Raw genomic sequence first — 23,501 nt, forward strand, 5'->3', positions numbered from 1 at the left:
TGGGTCAGGGTCAGCATGATTCACCGGTGAAGTCAAGGTCACTCACCAGTCGTTCCTAGCTTAGCTTGAGACAGGCCCTAAAGGAAATGCCTAGGAAGTCATTCGCTCTTGCCAGGTAAGGACAAACGTAAGCTAAGTGGAGCGGGAACATCCTGTGTGACCTACTGAGAAGGACCCTCCCCACCACATACACTAGCTGGGAGAAGTGCTCCTCCCTGACTCCAACCAGCTGCTCCAGGCGGCGCGTGACAATCGGAACCCTGTCCCCTGATGCAGGCTGGGCCACTCCCAATTCCCCCATCCCCTGGCATGGTGATCTGGCGGGTCTGGGTATGTGACCACTATTAGTCCAATTAGAGCCCTTCCTTAGGATTTTCTAACAGAAGCTGGGAAAAGATCTTGCCTCCCTGATAATGAGACTAAAGCCAGAGGCAGTGGTTCCCATGTGGTAGAGACGGCTGTCCTGAGAGAATAAAGCCAACATCAGAAGAGAAACAAATGAGAGAGAATTCGCAGGTTTCAGGACATTCCCCCCCACCCCCCACCCCCGCCCACCCCCGGGGATGCCGAAATCTGCAGATGCTCAAATTCCTTATATAAAATGATGCAGTATTTGCACATAACCTATGCACGTCCTCTTGAATGCTTTAAATCATCTCTAGATTACTTACAATACCCAATACAATGTAAATAGTTATAAATACAATGTAAATGCTATGTAAATGAAGTTTTGCCTTTTGGAACTTTCTGGAATTATTTTTTCCCAAATATTTTCGATCTGCAGGTTGGTTGAATCCAAGGATGCAGGTATAGAGAACCGACTGCACACCATAATTGAAGTATAGCAGCTAATGGCATTTGAGTGCTTGGACACAATTTTCCCTAAGGCCAGGCTGCATTCTTATTCTTCCTGAGGTTTGGTGAGCTAAGCCAAAAAGCAAAAACAAAAAACCTCTTTTATTGTTTGAGCTAATTCGTGTTCACCAACAACCAAGAACCCTAACATCCACTGATTCTTACCATCAATTGGCATCAAAAATTACATTAAGTAGGTATACAGTGTGGTGTGGAAATGGTAGCACCAACTTTGGGGTTAGGCAGATCTGGATTTGAATCCTAGCTCTACCAGCAGGAGCTGTGTGACCCTGCAGGAGGCCAAATTACAGAGCCTCCTGAAGCCTGTTTCCTTGGCTGTCAGGTGGGAACAGTAATTCCTACTTGATGGTAGGTACTAAGGGCTCAGTAAATAAGAGGAACTACATATGAGATACACAGAATGTAGAGTTCAATGTCTCTGAAGCTTGGGGGAAAAATAAGAGCTAACATTTGTTTGAGAAAAAACACAAGCAACAGAGAGAATCAGGTCCTGCTGGGTGGGGTTCCTACCTATGTGGGCCCTCCCCAAGCCCCCACCCCACCCCGTCAGTGCCAAGAGGATCCATGCTGTTCCCCAATAGTCTCTGAATCATTCACTCTTGCTAGTCTCTAATCCAGATGCCTTCTGTATTCATATTTATTCTACCATCCTTCTAGTCTTTTTTGTTTGTCGGAGGGGAGGGGGGAGAAAGGGTTACCTCAAAAGTAACCCCTTAATTACCTCCCTTCACCTACAGGAGGGAGCTCCACCAACTATTTGCTCCAGGTACGTTTTGCTAGAATACTCAGGGACTTGGGCCTGGGCTGTGTCTGGGATGGACGTGATGCTCGCTGGGAGCTGCAGTGGGGGTGGGAGCCCTTCCTCCTGCCCCTGGACAAAGCAGAGAAAGCCAAGCTTCAGAGCATGCAGGACAAGGCGGCCCAACACGGAGACAGGTGGCCTGGGATCCCAGTGGTCTTCCATCCCTGCCCCGTCCCTTCCTAAGCACTGGCAACATCTGGCCCTTGGGCTGCCCAAGGGCCCCCAGATCCTTATAAGGAAGTCCTCTGTTCTGTTTACACTGACTCAAGTTGGTTTCTGTTACTTGTAACAAAGAATCCTCACCAAGAGGCTTCCACCTCCTCCGGGAAGCCTCGCCTGACCCCTCTACACCCACAAGGCTCCCTTCTCCCTGGAGCTCTTACCATGTATGTCACTTATCATGTCAGTAGGTTTGCCACCTTCTTTTAGTCACATTTTTTCCTCTTCAAAAATCCAAACATTCACAGAAGTAGAGAGAGTGTAACCATGTACCCAACATCAGCTTCAACAATTATCTACACATTGCCAGTCTTGTTTCAACCAAAACCCTCAGTTTTTCCTTCGTGGGGTGGGAGGGAACAAATATTTTAAGGCAAATTCCAGACCTTATGTCAATTCATTCATAAATTTTGTTTGTTTGTTTTTTTGCGGTACGCGGGCCTCTCACTGTTGTGGCCTCTCCCGTTGCGGAGCGCAGGCTCCGGACGCGCACGCTCAGCGGCCATGGCTCACGGGCCCAGCCGCTCCTCGGCATGTGGGTTCTTCCCGGACCGGGGCACGAACCCGTGTTCCCTGCATCGGCAGGCGGACTCTCAACCACTGCGCCACCAGGGAAGCCCCTCAATGTGCTTTTAAACGCCACAAACTTGACTCTGTTACACACACATGGTCCACGAGTTTCCTCTTCATCTGGTCCTGAGGACAGTTCCAGGAGATGGAGAAGGAAGCAAGATTACCGCTAAATGAATGAAGGTAAGGCTCAGAAGTGATGAGGGACTCTGACAGGATCACTCAGGGAGCCAATGGCCGAGCCTGAGGGAACCTTCCATGAGGTTCTGTCCGCAGCCAGGACGCTAAAGGGAAAGGGAAGTAGTGGCTCTGAGGCCACTTGGCGGGTAGCAGCTTTCTGAGGACTCACTGCCTGCCACTACCAGCCAATGACAGCACCGCACACACTTCACAAGGCGGCAGGCACCTCCAACAATAAATTTTGAAACATGTTGTTTCCAAATGGAAAAAGCAAATCCCACCATGTTTGTTTCTAATTAACCCGGTGCTGTTAAGCCTAATGCTGGTTCCCACCCTCAAGCTGAGACGCTCCAATAGACTACGTTGTCACTCTGTAGCGCTGGGCATGGTGAGCTGGGCTCCGCCTTGCTAGGGCAGTGGTTAACAAAATCTGCCCCTTCCTTGGTCACCAGGTCACCAGACTTCCAAGTCAAACCGGCTCTCCTGGGCCCACAGTCCTCCTCAGGAAGTTATCTGTAACTGGGGAGAGCGGCAGTACCCCCAGCCCCGAGTTTCCCTTAGAAATGAGGCTTTGTGATGTGAGAAGGAACGGGACACAGCTCTGCCGGGATCACCTCACAGCCTAGGGTAGCAGGCCTTTCCTAGAGTGAAGAGGCACAGCCTTAGGCCTTGGGTCCCTTCCACCACCCGCCTTGGGGAGGGCCACGGGGCAAACCTTGCGGCTTCCTTCCCTTGCCTTCCCCATCCGTCCATACCAGCACCTGGCCTCTGCTCTCAGGGGCTTTGCAGGATAATCTCTCCCAACCTGTGTCCTCTTCACCCTCCACTCGGTGACTAACCCTGACTCAGACCCACGTTCTTTCTTCCGGAACCATGTCAACAGCCACCTAACTGACCTCTCTCCCCTCTCGCCTCACCTTAGCTGCAGCAGCCAGAGGCCTCCTCCTCCAAGGACAGCTTGCCTCCCGCCTCCCTTCCCTGTGCAGGAGTGCCCCTCAGCTCCCCACTGTCCAGGCTAAAATCCAGTCCCTGCGCATGGCAGGGAAGACCCTCCTCAATCGCTTCAACTAATTCTCACTTAACTCCCACCAATCACCACCAGGAATCCTTTGTTCTAAACACCCCGAACGACCTGCTATTTCCTGCAAGGACATATATCTATGTTTCCCTGCCTGTGTGTCATCATGACTCATGTGTTTCCCTCTACCTGGAATTCCTTTCACTGACACTGTCACTTGCGTAACTTCTCCCTATGCTTCAGAGCTCAGCCCAAATACCACCTCCTCCACGATGCTTCCCGAAAGGGATCTGAGGAAGCGCTTTCCCTCCTCCAGCGTCCCATCTGCCTCACTTGAGATGCTAAGAAACAAACTTGTCTGGAGGCATAATCCATCGCTGTGGGTCTAGCACTGAGGTAATTCTAGAGAACATGACTCACATTTTTTTTTTTTTGCAGTACGCGGGCCTCTCACTGTTGTGGCCTCTCCCGTTGCGGAGCACAGGCTCGGGAAGCGCAGGCTCAGCGGCCATGGCTCACGGGCCCAGCCACTCCGCGGCATGTGGGATCTTCCCAGACCGGGGCACGAACCCGTGTCCCCTGCATCCGCAGGCAGACTCTCAACCACTGCGCCACCAGGGAAGCCCCGTGACTCACATTTCTAACCAGAGACCACATACTGGATTCCAGCTATCAATCAGCCACTCTCTGTTTCTCTCCATCTGTAAGGTGGGGCAGTCTAGACAGAGTCCAAAGAAATCTGTTCTCCCTGTAAATTCACTGCCCCCTTGAGGCTGTCACCACATGGCTGGGGGATGAGAGTGGCAGGCAAAGGAAGCAGACGTGTAGCCAAGGCCACCCGCTGGACACCACGGGCAACCTATGGGTTGAGACTCAGATGACTCTCCCCTGCCACACACGGACAGGGACTGTGCTCAGGACAGAGCCCTGTGCGCAGCCTCAGGGGCCACCCTGACTCTCCTCAGGGAAGCCTGGCTGGCAGGACGCCAGGAAAGCTCTGGCAGGGAGGACAGTGCCTTGCAAGGGTCACTGAAGCAGCCACTCAGAAACTCATTACATGCGCGTCTGCCACCAACAGCTTGTAAAACAACAAAACAAAAACAAACTTGGGCCACTTCAAATCTTGCCTATCGGTGCCAATGGCAAGTCTGAATGAAGGGAGAGGAAGACTTTAGAGGTTGAAATCCTGACTGTTGTGAGGACCCTGTTCCTCTGGAGGCTGTTGCTGGGGTCCCTCGAAGTGCCTTGGAGACTCCCAGCTGTCCCCAGGCCTAGGATCCAAAAACACTCTCATAGTCTCTGCAGAGGGCTTAAATCTCATCCTGACCTGAGAGCTCCCTGTTTTCACAGAACTCTTCATCCCAGGCAATTAGGAACTCTTTTGGAGGGTCCTCGGAGCCGGAAGGTCCCAAGGTACAAACGACTCTAGCTCTGCAGAGAACCATCGCAGCTCGCTCCAATCACAGTCTGGCTGGGCGTCCCCTCAGGCCAGCTTTCTCGGTACACTACAGCCCAGGCCACTAATTCAGTGCTGGGCATAAAGATCAGGGAGATTACACACCGCTTCATCTGACAGAAGTTAGAGAAAAATAAGCTGAGACTTAATTTAACACTGTCCTCAGCGTTTACTGCTCTTCATCTGCCAGCAACTCCAAGGCAGAAATTATTCACCAGCTAAGTTGTATGAACTCTGCATTGATCTAAATCACGTAATGCTTCTTCAGGGTCTTAATCAAAACAAGATTTTTTGTTTGTTTGTTTATTTATTTTGGCTGCACCGAGTCTTAGTTGCCGCACCTGGGATCTTTTAGTTGCGGCATGAGGGAATCTTTTTTAGTTGCGGCACGTGGACTCTTAACTGTGGCACGTGGACTTCTTAGTTGCAACATGCAGGCTTCTTAGTTGGGGCATAAGGACTGTTAGTTGTGGCAATGCAAACTGTTAGTTGCAGCATGCATGCGGGATCTAGTTCCCTGACCAGGGATCAAACCCGGGCCCCCTGCATTGGGAGCATGGAGTCTTACCCACTGGACCACGAGGGAAGTCCCAAAACAAGATCTTGATAATGACAGGGGGCTAAGAAGCATGGTGGGCTGGCAATGCAAATCACTGCTTTAAATGGCATGAAGCACAGCTGCATCTGAGCCCCCCCATACACACCTTAACCCATAGCCTAACTACTTAGGTCAGCTTTGGTTGAACTAGACCTCTGACCTCCTGCCACAGTAAGTGGAAAGACTACACAGAAACCTTTGGAGCTAAGCCCTCTCAGAGCTCCAGGATCGGGGAAATACCCTCTCTCCTACCCATGTCATACACCGTTTTCATGAAGCACCTCAAGTTAATCAACTCACAGCTGACTTTTGTGCTTAAATTCTAAAGCTTTCTCAGTTGGGGGATTCTTCTTCCCCTTAACTCAGTGGTCAGGAAGCTTTTTCTGTGAAAGGACCAGAGAGCAAATATTTTAAGGCTTTGAGGGCCACACAATCTCTTTCACAAGCAACTATTCAACTCTGCCATTACAGCACAAAAGCAGCCACAGACAACACTTAAAATAAGCCTGGCTGTGTTCCAATAAAACGTCTTGATGGACACCGAAATTTGAATTTCACATAATTATCATGTGTCACAAAATTCTGAAAAACAAATCTTAGCTTGCAGGCCATACAAAAATAGCCAGCAGGCTGTGCGCTGCCCATTTTGCCCACCCCTGCCTTAAACGCTTAATTATTGTTTTGATCCTGTGTTAGCAGTTTTCTGTCTTTCTGACCCAATGCTTAATATTATCTATAGTGGGACAACTTTTTTCACCGTAATTTGCTTGCTTTCAGAATCTGTTCCTCCCATCGTCTAGTTATAGAACTCCTCTTTTTCATTTGGGATATGCTCCTCCACAATAGCGAGTGTTCCTGCTAAGGTGCCAATGAAGGGACCCCATCAATCCTGCCCCAGAGGTGGTTTCGTAACTCAGGATGGCCCACCACACTACTCTAGTCCCCTGGACACAACAAATGGTCCAGGACTGGGCGGGGTCTCCAAGCAGAGCCAACGAGTGATTCAAGCGCTGACCTAGATGCTGAGAGGCTGGGCGGAGCTTTCTCTGGGATACGGAGCACTAAGGACTAGAAGTATCGGGCTAGTGAGGTCCGTGCTGCCCCCAGTGGAGAGAATCTGACTGAAAAGGAAGCCCACATAAGGAGGAGTAAAGCCAAGAGGTGACCAGAGTCCTGAGGCTATCATTTCAACCCCATATTCATCCCTGCCTTTGGACCTCCTGGTAACTCAAGCCAATGCACTCCCTCTTTTGATTAAGTAATCTTGAGTTAGGTGCCTGACACAGCCAAAGAATCCTGACTAATCATATCACATCAGATTCTATTTGACAGTTGGCAGCATGGCAATTCATGCACGGAACAATGACACTGGCTGTGCTCCACCACGCACGCATTAGAATCACTTACAGATATGTCTCTTTTCCCCTGTTAGACTCTAAGCCCCCAGAGGACACAAGTCATTTATGAGCCATCTTTATGCCCTCTGCAGTGACTCACCCAGTACCTTGCACTTGGTAGGTACTCAGTGAATATTTTACAATACGAATTAACTTTTCTTTGATGGGGGAAACGTCTACGAGAAGGGCAAGTAAACACAGAGGAACATGTGTGTGTACCTACCCACGACTATCCACCAGAACGTCACCCAGAGATTTCAGAGAAAACGTACACTCCCAGAGGGACCACAGATCTAATCCCCACCTCCCGACCAACAGCCCATAAGCCACGCACACCAGGCTGAGCCGCACAGACGGCTGCTCCCTTTGTACACCCGGAGGAAACAGAATACAATGTCCGCACGACACCAAGGCAGATCACAGTGGACCGCTTCACCATGGATGAAATCCAGAATAGCTGGCCACAACTTCAGACACGGGGAATACTGCCTCTACTTGTCCTGCCCAAGAAGTCCTGTTCCGCGATGGCAGAGATCAAGCACTTCAGGAACCAAAGTGAGAACCTCCTGATCTCCGGGTTCCCGTACAGCATGGACACATCAGAAACATAGGAAAGGCAGCCACAGGCACACTCACAGCAGTGCAGCTCACTAGCACCAGGACACGCTCACTTGGTCGGAGAAAGGAAACTGAAAAACTTTCAAGAGGCTACTACCTAGCTGGAAAAACAGGACCTAAACGGTACCTGAAAACAGTTGCTCACCCCCCAAATACCATTATTGTACTTCCTCTCACTTAAAAAGTAATCTGTAAGTGCAGGTATGCCTAATTTTGTGTCACTGACATATTCCCACCCCCTAAAAAAAAAAGTTTGAATCAAACTGATATAATTTGCTTGCCTTCTTGAAGAGTCTGTGAGAAATTGGATTTGAAAAATCCTCTAGTGAATGTTTTGAAAAAGCAAAGAAGTGCCCCTAGGGCAACTTGTGCTAAAAGTTACTTTTGTACATTAGTTTTACTTAGAACAGGGCACACCTAGACATCACTTTCAACCTAATAATTTAAAATCCTGTCACCTTTGCCCACGGATGTGCCAACCCGTACCCACACTCAGTAGGAAGGGATGGTCGCTTGATACTTGCATGACTGTCGTGGGAGCGTATGCTTAGGGGCAGTCACGGTGGCCCCCTGTGGGAGGTGACTCAGCCTGCAGCCCCCCCCCCCCCCAGTGAGGCGAAGAAGGGCCCGCTGGCCCAGCAGCAGCATCCCTGCGGGAGCCATGGACTCGGGCAGCTGCTTTTCTGCCTGAGTGACCCAGCCACCCAAACCAGAGCAGCCCTCCCTGGTCCCTATCCCAACACAGTCTGGGGGTTCAGCTTTTCAAAGGCTTCTCTATACTTTTCCAGGCTCCTTCCAGTGAATATGTTTTGAGAAGCCTAAACCAAGTTAGGCTGGTTTCTGTTGTTGGCAGTCATAAAAACCTACTAATTCATCTGCTAAGCAGCAGCTAACATACATTAAGTGTCTACCATGTGTCAAGCACTATTCTAAGTGCTTTGCAGGCGTTATCTCAATCCTCACAACCTTTAAGTAGACTCTATTTTCTCCACTTTTCTGAGGTTTGGAGAAGTTAAATTACTCGCCCAAGGTTACACAGTAAGTAGCACAGTCAGCATTAGAACCCTGAACTTCTATCACTGTGACAGGGTGAAAAAACTGGCCACAATATTTTGTAGCTCCTCCCAACAAGAGATAAAGTGCATCCCTCTACTTTCTGAATCTTGGCTTGGCCACGTGACTTGCTTTAGCCAGTAAGACATTACAAAAAAACCTGACACAAGCACATGCTTAAATGGTGCTTGGGTATTGGGGTTACCAATACTTGCTACTGAAACCCTAAGACCGTCATGGGAAGAAGCCAAGGGTTTAGCCTCCCAGAGGATGACTGAAAACATGGGGAAGAAGGCCCTGCCATCCCACAGAACTGTACAAGGTAATAAGCTGTTGTTGTTTTAAAACTACTAAGTGTTGGTGTGGTTTATTACACAGCAAAAACTAACTGAAATAATCACTGAGCTATCCCCACTAAGTCAGTATCAACAAGTAAAGAATTTTAAAAAACCTGAGGCAGAGAAAAAGCCTCTTTATTCTTCCCCTTTTTTCCTCAAGGACAGAATGAGAAGAAATGGAGTTTAAATTTCATCAGGAAAGAATATATTTAGAGCAGAGGTGGAACTTACTGGCAGTGAGAAAGCCTAAAGACAGAGGCAGAGAGTCTCTCTCTCTCATTCTCACCCTAACTCAGCTTCCAGGAATCGTTCACTCATTGTGCTTCTGGCTAAGGAATCGAGTTGTGTAAGAGTACCATTTCCAGGCCAGGCCTTCCAGTGAATTCTTTCAGGATTCTTTCTGGAGAAGACCCACAAACAGCAGGATGCTGAAAAGCTGAGCGGCCAGGCCAGGGCTGCCTGCACACACACTGCTCACTGGAGCAGAAGTCCTTCTAGCTACTACCCCTTCTCGGCTGGGTAGGGAGTGAACCCTCCACCAAGACATCTGTCCAGAGACCCGTCTGGCTCACAAAGCAGCTCTGCATGCCAAACAGCAATAACTGGTGGAGCCAGAAAAGAAATTCCTGGGAGAGTGGGAGCAGCAGCACCAGGCGGAAGGGGAAAGCAAGCTGGTTATTCCAGGAATGAGCTGAAACCTTCCTCTCTTTGCAAGGAAAATAAAGTGAGCCCTCCATCAGCAACGCAGAGCATGGCACATACTAGGCACATGGTAGAGAAAAAACCAGGACTAGATTCATGACTGGGTTAAAAGCAGAAGACGTGGGTTCTTAGCCCAGCTTCACTGTTGATTCCTGTGTGTTCTGGCACAAGTCAGTCACACACCCACCCATTTAACAGACCTTTCAGGAGGAGCTAGTCTGCTATCATGCTGGGGACTAAGGATACAAAGATGAATTCGACGTGTTCCCTGATTTGAAGAAATTCACAGAGTAGCGAGAGAGACATATAAACTCTCTGAGCTTTGGTTTCTACATCTATAAAACAGGAAAAACACCTATTTCAGAAGGTTGTTTGGAATAGTAAGTGAGATAAGTTGCATAAAGCACCTAATACAGCACTTGGCACATAACAGGTCCTCAGTAAACAATGATCATTATTTTTTACAAGAAAGGGATGGACACTGTGTCAAAGGAATACAGAGGCAGAACACTTAATCCACTTAGGGAAGGGGCTGGTTCATGGGAAAGCTTCTTGTAAGAAGAGATGTTTGAGCTAAACAGTAACATTATTACAATTAGCTATCATTCATTAACGACTTTGACTAATTTTCACGACTATATAAGTATATAATTTGCAATTATCGCTCTTTGGCATGAATTATCCTCATTTTACAGATGAATAAATAACTCAGAGAGTTTATACACCCTATCTGTAAGGGAGTTAGGATTTCAACTTTAACTGGCTGACTCCCAAGCCTCCGTGCCATAATACTTAAAAAAGGATTAGCATACAGAATGGATAAACAACAAAGTCCTACTGTACAGCACAGGGAACTACATTCAGTATCCTGTGATAAACCCTAATGGAAAAGAAGATGAAAAAAAAGAATGCATATATACGTATAACTGAACCACTTTGTTGTGTAGCAGAAATTAACACAACATTGTAAATCAACCATACTTCAATAAAAAAAACATAGACATGATATACTGATATATTAAAAAAAAAAAGGATGAGCAGACTTAGTCTAACAAAGTTATGAGTGTGAGGCGGTGGGGTGGGGATTAGAAAATCAGCATTGCCAGGAAAGGCAGTAATAGGAGCAAAGGTGCAGCTCAAAAAAGGAATTCAATCTCACTGGATCTCAGTTTCCTCACAATTTATATAAAGGAATAAGAAGGGCAATTAGCATTTGTTAGGCCCTTCTATATGCAAAACACCTTGCCAGATGCTTTCCATATGTAATTTCATTAATCCTCACAGCAACCTAGGAGCAGGCAAGAGGATTCCATTTTATAGATGGAATGGAATGGAACACCTTTACTCCACCAGATCCTTCTACAACACTGACCTCATGGGTCCCTCTAAGTGAGATTACCCATATTATTCGCAGCCCCAGAACACAGCCCCATGCTCAAGAAATGTTGATTCCTCCTCTCCTCTCAGCTACTCCTATTTCCTAGAAATTGACACACTAAAATATTCTAACATAAAACACAGAGGTCTTTAAAAAAACACAGATTAAGGTCCATAAACTGCTGGAAAACTGCTCCCCGCCTCAAGCCATACCATACCTCCTACTGACACTTTCTTAATTGTCAGTGGAAAGAAGACAAAATGTAGCCAGTGTAGTTAGAAAGCAGAAGGCTTTCTACAGTTTTGCATTTTAAGTGTATAGTTTGATGCATTTTGAAAAAACGTATACACCTGTGAACCCACCACCAAATCAAAATTTAATGTTTTGATTACTCCAGAGTGTTCTGTCATGCCGCTTTGAAGTTCACCCTCACTCCAGCCCCTCAGATCCCCAGGCAACCACTGATCTACTTTATTACTGTGTTACTATGGATTAAATCTGACAGTTCTAGTAGAATCATGCAGTGTGGACTATTTTCTATAAGGCTTCTTTCACTCAGCATAATGTTTTTGAGATTTGTCCAAGTTGTGTGTATCAACAATTTGTTCATTTTTACTGTTGAGCTGTATTCCGCTGTTCGAATATATTAAAATTTGTTTACTTGCTCAGCTGGTGAAATATTTTGGTTGTTTCTAGTTTGAGGCTATCATGAATAAAGATGCTTATGACATTTGTGCACAAGTCTTCGTGCGGACAAATGTTTTCATTTTTCTTAGGTTGATACTGAGAAATGGAGTTGGTGGGTTGTACGGTTTAATTTTAAAAGAAACTACCAAACTGTTTTCCAAAGAGACTGTTCCCTTCCCTGGCTGTGTTTAAGAATCTCTCTTTATCACTGATTTTCAACAACTTGACTTCTCTTTTTTTTTTTTGCTTCTTGCTTTTTTACAGCTTTATTGGTGTATAATTTTCATACAATAAACTCCATATACTTAACTCCATATACTCACCTGATGAGTACATATGTGACCATGCCCACAATCAAGATTATAAACATATCTATCAACCCCCAAAGTTTCCTCATGCTCCTTTGCAATTCTTCCCTTCCTCCCCTTCCTTCATTCTCCAGGCAACCACTGATTTGTATTTTGTCATTACAGATTAGTCTGCAATTTCTAGAATTATGTAAATAGATTCACACAGTATGTGACACAGCTCTTTGTCTCTTTCATGCAGCATCACTCTTTTAAGATTCATCCATACTGCTGCAAGTTATCAACGGTTTATTCTTTTTATTGCTAAGCAGTATACTATTGTATGGATATACCACAATTTGTTTATGCATTCAACTGTTGATGGACATTTGGGTTGTGTCTAGTTTTCGGCGATTACAAATAAAACTACTATGAACATTCAGGTACAAGGGCCTGACTGGACCTCTGCTTTCTTCTTTTCTTTAGGGAAAATCCTAGGAGTGAAATGGTTGAATGTATCATAGATACATGCTTAACATTTTATGAAACTGATAAGCTGTTTTCCGGCACAACGGCACCGTTTCACATTCCTATCAGCAGTGACCGAGAGCTCCTGTGGTTCCACGTCCTCAATAACAGAGTTACTCTCCACAGACATTCTAGTGGGTGTGTAGCAGTAACTCATTGTGGCTTTAACCTACATTTCCCTAATGATGTTGAATACCTTCTCATGTGCTTATTTGCCATTCGCATATCTTTTTTAGTAAAGTGTCTGTTCAAATCTTTTACCCGTTTGTTTTCAGAAGTCACAACTAGTTCTGATACTTTATTGTTCCAAGGATATCATAGTTTATTTTTCCTTCAGCTATTGCTGACATATAACATTATGGTAGTTTGAGCTGTACAACATAAGGATTCATTATTTGTATATATTGTGAAATAATCACCACAATAAGTCTAAATGAGATCTGTCACCACATATAAGTACATTTTTTTTTCTTTCATGAGAATTTTTAAGGTCGACTCTCTTATCAACTTTAACGTATTCGATATAGTATTATTATCTATGGTCAGCATGCTGTTTCTGACATCTCATGACTTATTTATAGCTGAAAGTTTGTACCTTTTCACCTTCAGGCATTTCACCCCAAACACCTCCTGCCTCTGGCATCCGCCAGTCTATTCTATGAGCTGGGATTTTTCTTTTTTAAAAGATTCCACATGGGGCTTCCCTAGTGGCGCAGTGGTTGAGAGTCCGCCTGCCGACGCAGGGGACACAGGTTCATGCCCCGGTCCGGGAAGATCCCACATGCCGCGGAGTGGCTGGGCCCATGAGCCATGGCCGCTGGGCCTGCGCGTCCGGAGCCTGTGCTCCGCAACGGGAGAGGCCGCAACAGATGAGAGGCCCGTGTAATGCAAAAAAGAAAAAGATTCCACATGTAAGGGAGATCATGCAGTATTTGTCTTTCTCTGTCTGAGTTATTTCACTTAGCATAATGCCCTCAAGGTCCTTTCATGTTATCACATGGCAAGATTTCATTTTTTATTTGGCTGAATAATATTCCATTGTATATCTGTACCACAGTTTCTTTATCCAGTCATCTGTCATTGGACAATGGGCTGTTTCCCTATCTTGGCTATTGTAAATAGTGCTGCCATGAGCATAGGGGTGCATATATCTTTTCAAATTAGTGTTTTCCTTTTCTTCAGAAGTGGGATATACCCCAATACCAGAAGTGGGATTGCTGGGCCATATGGTATTTCCACTCTTAATTTTCTGAGGAAATGCTATACTCTTTTCCATAGTGACTACACCAATTTCCATTCCCACCAACACTTCACAAGGGTTCCCTTTTCTCAACATCCTCTCCAACATTTGTTATTTCTTGTCTTTTTTCTTTTTTTGAATTTTTGAATTTTATTTTATTTATTTTTTATACAGCAGGCTCTTATTTGTTATCTATTTTATTAGGGTATACATGTCAATCCCAATCTCCCAATTCATCACACCACCACCATCCCCGCCACTTTCCCCCCTTGGTGTCTCTATTTCTGTGTCTCTACATCTGTGTCTCTATTTCTGCCCTGCAAACTAGTTCATCTGTACCATTTTTCTAGGTTCCACATATATGCGTTAATATACGATATTTGTTTTTCTCTTTCTGACTTACTTCACTCTGTATGACAGTCTCTAGATCCATCCACATCTCTACAAATGACCCAATTTTGTTCCTTTTTATGGCTGAGTAATATTCCATTATATATATGTACCACATCTTCTTCATCCATTCCTCTGTCCATGGACATTGAGGTTGCTTCCATGACCTGGCTATTGTAAATAGTGCTGCAGTGAACATTGGGGTGCATGTGTCTTTTTGAATTATGGTTTTCTCAGGGTGTATGCCCAGTAGTGGGATTGCTGGGTCATATGGTAATTCTATTTTTAGTTTTTTAAGGAACCTCCATACTGTTCTCCAGGCTTCTTTTGATTTCCATTTGCATGGAATATCTTTTTCCATCCCCTCACTTTCTGTCTGTATGTGTCCCTTGGTCTGAAGTGGGTCTCTTGTAGACAGCATATATATTTTTACCCATTTTTTAAAAATTGCATTGTTTATCTTTTTATTATTAGGTTGTCAGAGGTCTTTATATATTCTAGATAAAGTCCTTTGATGGATATATGTTTTGCCTATATTTTCTCTTAGTCCACGGCTTGCCTTTTCATTTTTGTCACAGTGTCTTTGGAAAAGCAAATGTTATTAATTTAGATGAAGCTCAATTTATTGGTTTTTCCTTTATAGTTTGTGCTTTTTTTTAAAACTTCATTGGTTTTTTTAAAAAATTTATTTATTTTATTTTATTTTTGGCTGTATTGGGTCTTTGTTGCTGCAGGCGGGCTTTTTCTAGTTGCGGCGAGTGGGGGCTACTTTTCATTGCGGTGGCTTCTCTTGTTGCGGAGCACCAGCTCCAGAGCGCAGGCTCAGTAGTTGTGGCGCACGGGCTTAGTTGCTCCCCAGCATGTGGGACCTTCCAGGACCAGGGCTCAAACCCATGTCCCCTGCACTGGCAGGCGGATTCTTAACCGCTGTGCCACCAGGGAAGTCCTATAGTTTGTGCTTTTTATGTCCCATTTTAAAACTCTTTGCTAAAACACAGTCACTAAGATAGTCTCCTATGTTTTCTTTTAGAAGTTTTAGAAGTCGATCCACTGAGAGTTAATTTTTGTATATAGAGTGAGGTAATGGTAGAGGTTCATTTTTGTGCATACGGATATCCAATTGTTCAGCATCATTTGTTGAATAGATTCTTCTTCCCCTATTGAACTACTTTGGAATCTTTGCCAAAACTCAATTGACTCTTTATGTATGTGTCTGTTTCTGAACTCTTCATTATGTTCTATTTGATCTATTATGCTTAGCTTCACACCAATGCAACACTCTATTGATTACTGTAGCTTTCTAATAAACCTTGAAGTCAGGTAGTCTAAGTCCCCCAACTTCGTTTTTCCTTTTTAAAGTTGTTTGGTCTATTCTAGGTTCTTTGCATTTCCCTATAAATTTTAGACAAAATTTGTCAACTCTACAAAGGCTACTGGGATTTTCAGTGGGATGGCTTTGAATCTACAGATCAAATAAAGCAAAACTGACATCTTAAGAATACTGATGGTGGTTGTGGTTGCATAACAATGTGAATGTACTTAATGCCACTGAACTGTATATTTTATTTCTTTTTTTTAAATTTTACTTGAACTGTACATTTTTAAATGGTTAAAATGATAAATTTTATGTTATGTATGTTTTACAAGTTTAAAAATTTAATTAAAAAAACAATACCTATTCTAAAATTTAGAATGTATTACCTAATATATAGTGGCTCATAAGCTGGCCAGTCAATTTCACCAGTCCACTCCTCTCTTCCTCCACCATCCCTCCCTAGACCTGTCACTATTAGCACACTGTAGCTAAAGGGACATGGCCGAGAGCACTGTGTTTTTCCATCTGTCTTTCCTTTGGCTTCTTCATCTTTTAAAAGAAAATAAACTTTATTGAGGTATAACTTATATACTGTAAAATGCAACCACTTTAGCGGAAAGTTTGACTTTTGATAAACGCATATACCCACGTATCTACCACCACAATCTAGATATAACATTTCATCACCCCAGAAAGTCCCGTCATGCCTCATTGATGTTAATCTCTCCCTACCTCAGGTAACCACTGATCTACTTTCTGTCCCTATAGATCTGTGTTGTTTTCTCTATAATTTTATATACATAGAAACAGTTTGTACTGTTTTGGGTCAGGCTTCTTTCATCCAGCAGAAGTGTTTTTGATATTCATCAAAACTACATGTGTCAATAGCCTGTTATTTTTATTGCTGAATAATACTCTCTTGTATGGATATACTGTAATTTGTTTATCTCTTTGCCTGTTGAAGAACATTTTAGTTATTTCTACTATGAATATAGCTGCTTTAAGCATGTGTATATGAGTCTGTATGGACATATGTTTTCATTTATCTTGAATAAATATCTAAGAGTGGTATGGTTATATGATAAGTGTATGTGTACCTTTATTAAAAGAACCCAGAGTTTCTTTTAGAGTCAAACTCATATCCAGTTAGTCATGGCTTTGGGCCTATGCACAGTCTAGTCCAGTGGGCAGCCTGGGACACTGGGGGCTGGGTAGCTAAGTACTAGCTGGGCATCTGGTCTGTGCATGCTGGGTGACTATGTCTGTCATAGCTCCGGGTAACAGGTATACCACATACTAAAAAGACGATGGTTCTTGCTGCTCCAGATATCAAACTAAATAGTCAAAGAGTGGTAGTAAAAATCAAAAATACTAGCAAATGGCTTTGATACCAAAACAAAACACAAAAGAGGCTGCAACAACTTTTAGACTTCAGCAAAAATCCAAAACGTAACAACTAGCAAATAAATTCTTACCTCTGTGCATAATCTTGTGCTTCTCCCTCAGGTATGTCAGGCCTTTTATTACCTAGGGGAAAGGAAATGTAAAAAGATGGAAACTGAGATAGCGGTGTTTAGAAAATACTCAACCTTTCTATTTTAAAATGATCTAGGAAATATTTCATCTAACATCACAAATTTGCCTTCTTCCCTTATTTTTCTTCTCTCTTTTGATTTTTTAACCTGTTTTATCAAGAAACCATCTTTTTACATGGTATATAGAGTATGATTTTTAAGCAAAATTGATTATTGCAAGTTTAGACAACTGTAAAAAAACCCCACTTTGCTTGAATTCATTTATTTCCAAATCTGCAATCTAAAAAAGAGGCTTTCTGATGCCACAAATGGGAATTCTTTTGGATACCCTGTCCTATTTTTCAAGACAGATTTTAAAATACAGAAATCTACTTTGCTAGTTTTAGCGAGAAAGAGCAGGGGGTAGGGGGGGAGATATTGTATCTAGAATCTAGATAGAGAAAATTCTGGTGAAAAACTTTTCTTACAAACCTTCCCTTTGTTGACTTCCTACCTTCCTCCTTGTCCTTTTCCTACCAACTCAACTTATCAGTGAGGGAACCTGGAAGAAAAACTTCTCAATATACTCACAGCAATGCTAACTTTTCCTAAAATTTGTTCAGGAATTCTTCCAGCTTTCTTCAGGACTTGATCCAAGGAACCCCCATCCTAAGAACAAGAATACCAGCCCATTTAGTGACAATGTTTCTAACTACTCTTTCAAGTGTTAAACTTCAGCAGGAAAGTAAATCTCACACATGACAAAATCTTCCTAGAAGGGCACCCTTCGGTTTGTTCCAGATATCAAGTAAGACATGAACGCAAAACATTGTGGGAGCTGCCAAACAACTAATAACTCAAATCCTATGAATAATCATTAAATAAATTACTAATTTAGTGGTCAAAAATTACTAATGCAGTGGTCAAATTACTAATTCTACTGAACTGACAGAATAGAGTAGCAGTTAGGAGTGCAGGCTCTAGTGGCAAACTGTCTAAATTTGCATCCCAGCTCTTACTATCTAGTGGACATTGAACAAGTTACTCCACTTGTAAAATGTGGATGATAATAATTATAAGGCTATTATGATATCATAGGGCTATTATAAGTATTAAACAAGCTCATATATATATGAAGCCCTTAGAACAATGTCTAGCCCATAGTAAGTGCTCAATAAATGTTTGCCAGTTTGTCACCATTGTGTAAGTCACAACTTCCATTTGGCATTATCCTAACAAATGATATTTAATAAAATCCAAAGAAAAATGTCATAGAAAGCAATCATTCATTCCACAAATCCTACAAAATGCCATGCATTGTGTTAGGTTCTATGGGGAATAAAGATACAAAAAAGACCTAGCTCTTGTCCTCAATAAATTTACAAACTAGTAGGAGAAACATACGACTTAATAAAATATAACAAAACAGAATAAATGTATAGTAAAAGTGCTACACACACACACACACACACACACACACACAGAAGAAGGGAGAATTCTGCCTTCACTTAGAAGATAGCATTTGAGCTGAAATCTTACTCAAAGAATGAGCATGATTTCCATACCTGGAAAAGGAGAGGGGCAAGGGGACAACAGAACAGAGCGGAAGCACACTCCTAACCACTGGAGCGCCAGGGAATTCCCAAGAACAGGGTATCTCAACAAGATCAAAAGCAGAGAAGCATTAAATTGCTTAGTACTCCTGGGGTGACATGCGGTTCATTCACTGTAGGCGTATGAAGAAATGCAGGGATGGACCAGGCTGGATATGGCCATCTGTAGCCAGATCATGGAGCCCCACCAAGGAACTAAGACCTGACTTTACAGAGGCAGAAGGAAAGGTACCCAAACCGTAGCAGCTGAGAGAAAGAGACAGGGCAGTTAGCAAGCAGCTGATCAGGCGGGGATGACGTGAGCAGGACCCAGGGCAGAGGCGGTGGAAGGGGAGTACGCAAGAGGGGATACACATGTGGAGTGAAGCTGGCTTCTGTAGGGCTCGCATACAAGGGCCTTCCCATCTGTGGAGGCTACATTTTAACCTGAGATCTTGAAAAAATGCTCACTCAAGGAACCCTCACGTGTTGAGACAGAAATATGTTCCTGCCTCTATGGCTTCGGGTGTAGCCAATTATCAGTCACAATATAAAATTACCCTAGAAGCAGAGATAATTCCTACAAACTCAGGTTGATTTTCTAAAGTCCACTGTCTACACTGGACAGCTACCATCGTCAACGATCATCTCTTAATCATCTCTGTGTAAGGCAGAGGGATACATGAGGGACTAGGAATGGGAAAAACTGTAAGTACAGGAAAAAATACCCTCTGCCTGGGGAGACAGAACATATTCATAAAGGGGCAAGGCACCTTAAATCCTCCTCTGAACAAGGCAGGGAACAAACAGTTGAATGAAGAGAACACACACTGCTACAGGTGCCCAGAGGAGGAAGCGATTCCTGGACAAAGCGGCCAAGGGAAGGGCTCACGACAAGAGTGACACACGGAAGCTGAGCCTTGGAGGTGGGCGAGATCTGGGTCGGAGAAGCAGAGAGGTGTTCCCACTGACATCGTGCCTCCAAAACCACCCAGCCTTTAAGATGCAGCCATGCAATATAAGGTCACAGAAGAATGCATAATATAATAAAGAAAAGAAGGACAGAGAATAATCCCATTTTTATAAAAATAAAAAAGTGTGCATATACTCACACAAAACCAGAATGTCAAAAATGTTACCAAAATGTTCCAGTCTAGATAGTAAGATTATCAGGGGTCTTTGTTGTGCGATAGTTTCTTCTTTGTGCTCTTCTATGGCTTATACATTTTCTACAATAAATAAATGTCTTACGTTTTAAAATTACTGACCTCATTTATGAAAGTGGAGAATTAAATCTATAAATCAATTAACAGATACTTACTGAGCGCCCATTTTGTACAAAGGCATCATTAGGTAGCTACAACACTACCTAAAGGAGGTGAGAAAATAGGTAAGACTCGTTCAGGGATACAGAGCTCTCAGGAAATGTTACCTAAAACAATGCTAAAAATAGATTATCAACTTAAAAGTTCTATGCTTATAAAAAGGATAGTTTGGACCAATGACTTTCTATAGCAGATCAACTCTGGATCATGGATGCTGACAGAAAAAGAAAACAGTACAGGTGTATACTCAAATGCACACTAACACCCCTGAATACGTTAAACTTCTCATCATAATAAACTCCCTAACACAACTACCTAATGGTGGGTCAGACAACCAAGGAGCACAGGAGAGGATTTCAAACTTCAACCTAAAATTCAAATGGGCCATAATCTCCACACGGATATGAGCATGGAATTATAAATCTAGAGTCAAAGAGAACTCCTCTGTAAACACACATTTTCCAAGAGCCCTTGGAAGAGCCCTAACCCAGGCAGTGAGCCAGGCTGGGGTTTGAGTCATCCTTTGAGCCTGGCTGCCTCCACAATGACACAGGCCCCTGTTGGCCAAATCAGGACAGCGCCACAGCCCAGGTAACCACACCCAAGTCAGCAGGCTCTGAGAAATGCCACAGCGCCTCTCAATTTCCCTTACTGACGGGAACAGGGACTCCAGTGCAGAAAGTTTCCAGCCATTTCTGTTTTGCCTTCAGTTGAATGTGGTTTCAGACTCTTTGTTTGAACGACTTTGCCTAATTATCAGGGAGGACTATACACTTAAAACTAAGTAACAGAGCAATTCTGTCCAAATCAGATGCAAACGAGGCAGAAGAGCTAGCCTGTGGTTCTCAGGTTCCACAGCCAGGACAGGGCGGCCCAGCTAACTGTCTTGGTTTACACTTTCCCTGGGGGTTGTGGTAAACATTTCTGTCAAAAAGGAGGAAACGCTGGCTCTCCACCCTTTAACCTCCTCTGCGCTACAAGCAGAGTTACAGAGAGAACAACGGGATTAGCAGGATTTAAGAAGCATGAACCACATCAGGATCAGCCAGTGTTGCCTGCGACTCACCTCACAACCTTTCGATTCCACTGCACTGTTGCCAAGGACCTGCCTTTGCTGACTAAAGCTGCTGAAACTGTGCTTATTTTTAGAAGCCAATTATTAACTAAGTCAGTGGTGCTTCTGTGAAGGTTTCTACAGAAGAGACAAATGCTTTATGGAAAAAAAGAGCTCAAAAGCTTTTATTCCTGCATGAGAAACATCAACCCTGAGTCCCCAGTTCTCTGGTTGCTCAGCTACCACCTGAGTAGGAATCTACTTCCCCAAAGACAAGAACATTCCTGTTCTGATCAGGCAGCATCCATGTACCCCTTGGGTCTCAAAACTCAGACTGGGCAGTGCAAACACACCTTATGTCTAGAAAAGGTCAGCCCCTAGCCAGGTGCATTAAGAAGATGGGGCTCCATACACGTTGATGACAAATTTACTTTAAACTGCATCCAAAAAACAATCTGAGCAGTGCGTAAGTAGACAGTACGTGGTAAAGCAAATATGGCAAAATGTTAATGGTAGAATCTAGGTGGTGGCTTTAGAGTGTACATTACACAATTCCTTCAACTTTCTGTACTTTTGAAATTTTTCATAGTAAAATGTTGGGGGAAAATGCCAATGACAAGGAACATCATGCAAAGACTGTGACACGGAGAGAACCAAAGAATCTTAGAAGCTGGGATATGGCTAATGAACAGAGCTCTATATATGACAACACCTTTGAAATGTGGAAGCTGAGACAAAGCAGAAATCCCTAAAGAGAAGTGGCAGCCAGTGGTCAGAGAATTTCCTATCACAAGCAGCCAGCGCAGGAGTTCTCCTGCAGGAGGGCTTGCTCAGGGACCAAGGAGAGGTGAGAGGGCCCAGCCCAGAGTAGAAAGCTACTCTGGAGCATGGCTACTTGAACTTCAGGCCACAAATGCTTCCTTACAGGGTCCCATCCCTGGCAACTCTGAGCCTCTCCACTAGGGTTAGCAGACAGTTCCAGCTGCCCTCTGAGCCTGTGTATACCCAAGAACAGAAGACCCTAACTCTCTCTTGAGCCCTAACTCTCTCTTGAGCTCTGACCATGCACTCTCCCATCCTACTTCCCTTATCCAGTCATTCAACACATATCACCTAATAGGTGCCCTACACTCTGCTTGGCCCTCAGAAAGGTTTTGACCCTCCCAGTCTCTGACAGCCAGTTTTCCACACTCAGGCCTCCCAGGGTAATTCCAGAGATATCTTCTGCTTCAGGGACTTACGTGGGAGGATCTCAATATCCCCAGAGAGCCAAATCCATGGGGGAAAACAACTGACCTGCAGGTACTAGAAATGGACCAAGAGAATGGGAAACCAGCCCTTGTGACATCCTGTGTCATCTCCTCCTCCAGGAGGGAAAGGCTGGACAAGGGCAAGGAGCATGAGGTTGTGATCAAGGTCTATGAATACAGAGTGAAGAAAGGATTCCAGGGGTTCCCTGGTGGCGCCTTGGTTGAGAGTCTGGCTGCCAATGCAGGGGACACGGGCTCGTGCCCCAGTCCGGGAAGATCCCACATGCCGCGGAGCGGCTGGGCCCGAGAGCCATGGCCGCTGAGCCTGCGCGTCCAGAGCCTGTGCTCCACAACGCAACAGTGAGAGGCCCACGTACCGCAAAAAAAAAAAAAAAAAAAAAAAAAAAAAGGAAAGAAAGGATTCCAGAATGAGGAAGCCTCAACACAGGTCAATTTAACACAGACAGAAAGACTGAACTCCACATGGCAAGAGGCCACAAAAGGCCAATAAAAGAGGTTCCAGCAGGATCTAAATAAATGAATAGGGCACTGACTATCAACGTTTAGGGCCTGATCTTAACCTCTGAAGCAAGCACCCTGGAGTTCAACCATGCTCAAACCTACAGATAGCCTCCTGGTTCCTCTATTAAAGGGAGAGGAACAGAACTTGGAGGTTACTTAAGAAAGAATTTCTGATGGTTCAGAAGACAGCAGACATGAGGTGACGCATACCTTGTGCTCAGAAGCCCTGATACTCCTCACTTGAGAAGGCCCTAGAATACAGCCATGCGGCCTGTGAACAGCTCTGGGGGCAGAGACGCTGCTCTCAATGGTTCCATCCCCTTGGCAGCTCATGTGGCACTTTGCCCTAATAGGCACTAAAATAAGTGTTTGTGAAGCTGAACCCATGGTGATTAACTAATGTAATCAAGTGACTGGCTACAAGTGCCAAAAACCATAGAAACACAGAATGTTAGCATGGGGAGGGGTCCCTAGAGAACATCCGGTCCAAACATTTCTCTGCAGAAATGAGAAAATCTTGAGAGAGTATATGACTTACATTATGTAATGGAGAGACTATGAAATTTAAAGAAAGCGGACCTGGTTAGAGACA

General features: G+C 44.2%; 1 protein-coding gene across 3 annotated transcripts in view; it reads right to left on the bottom strand.

Annotated features, from left to right (window-relative positions):
• MAP2K1 (mitogen-activated protein kinase kinase 1) overlaps positions 1 to 23,501 on the bottom strand; it is a 79,368-nt gene that overhangs the window by 17,830 nt on the left and 38,037 nt on the right. For all 3 annotated transcript variants that reach the window (XM_089907086.1, XM_089907085.1, XM_022579840.2), the window contains exons 4-5: positions 17,758 to 17,835; positions 17,128 to 17,179 (exon numbers count right to left, since the gene is read on the bottom strand). In XM_089907086.1, the coding sequence (XP_089763212.1) occupies positions 17,128 to 17,179; positions 17,758 to 17,835 (130 nt within the window). The remainder of the gene's footprint in view (positions 1 to 17,127; positions 17,180 to 17,757; positions 17,836 to 23,501) is intronic.

The sequence above is a fragment of the Delphinapterus leucas genome, chromosome 2, assembly GCF_059928025.1.
Source record: "Delphinapterus leucas isolate spDelLeu-1000000601 "Yukka" chromosome 2, BTC_Dleu_Yukka2, whole genome shotgun sequence".
In the NCBI taxonomy this organism is placed as follows: Eukaryota; Metazoa; Chordata; class Mammalia; order Artiodactyla; family Monodontidae; genus Delphinapterus; species Delphinapterus leucas.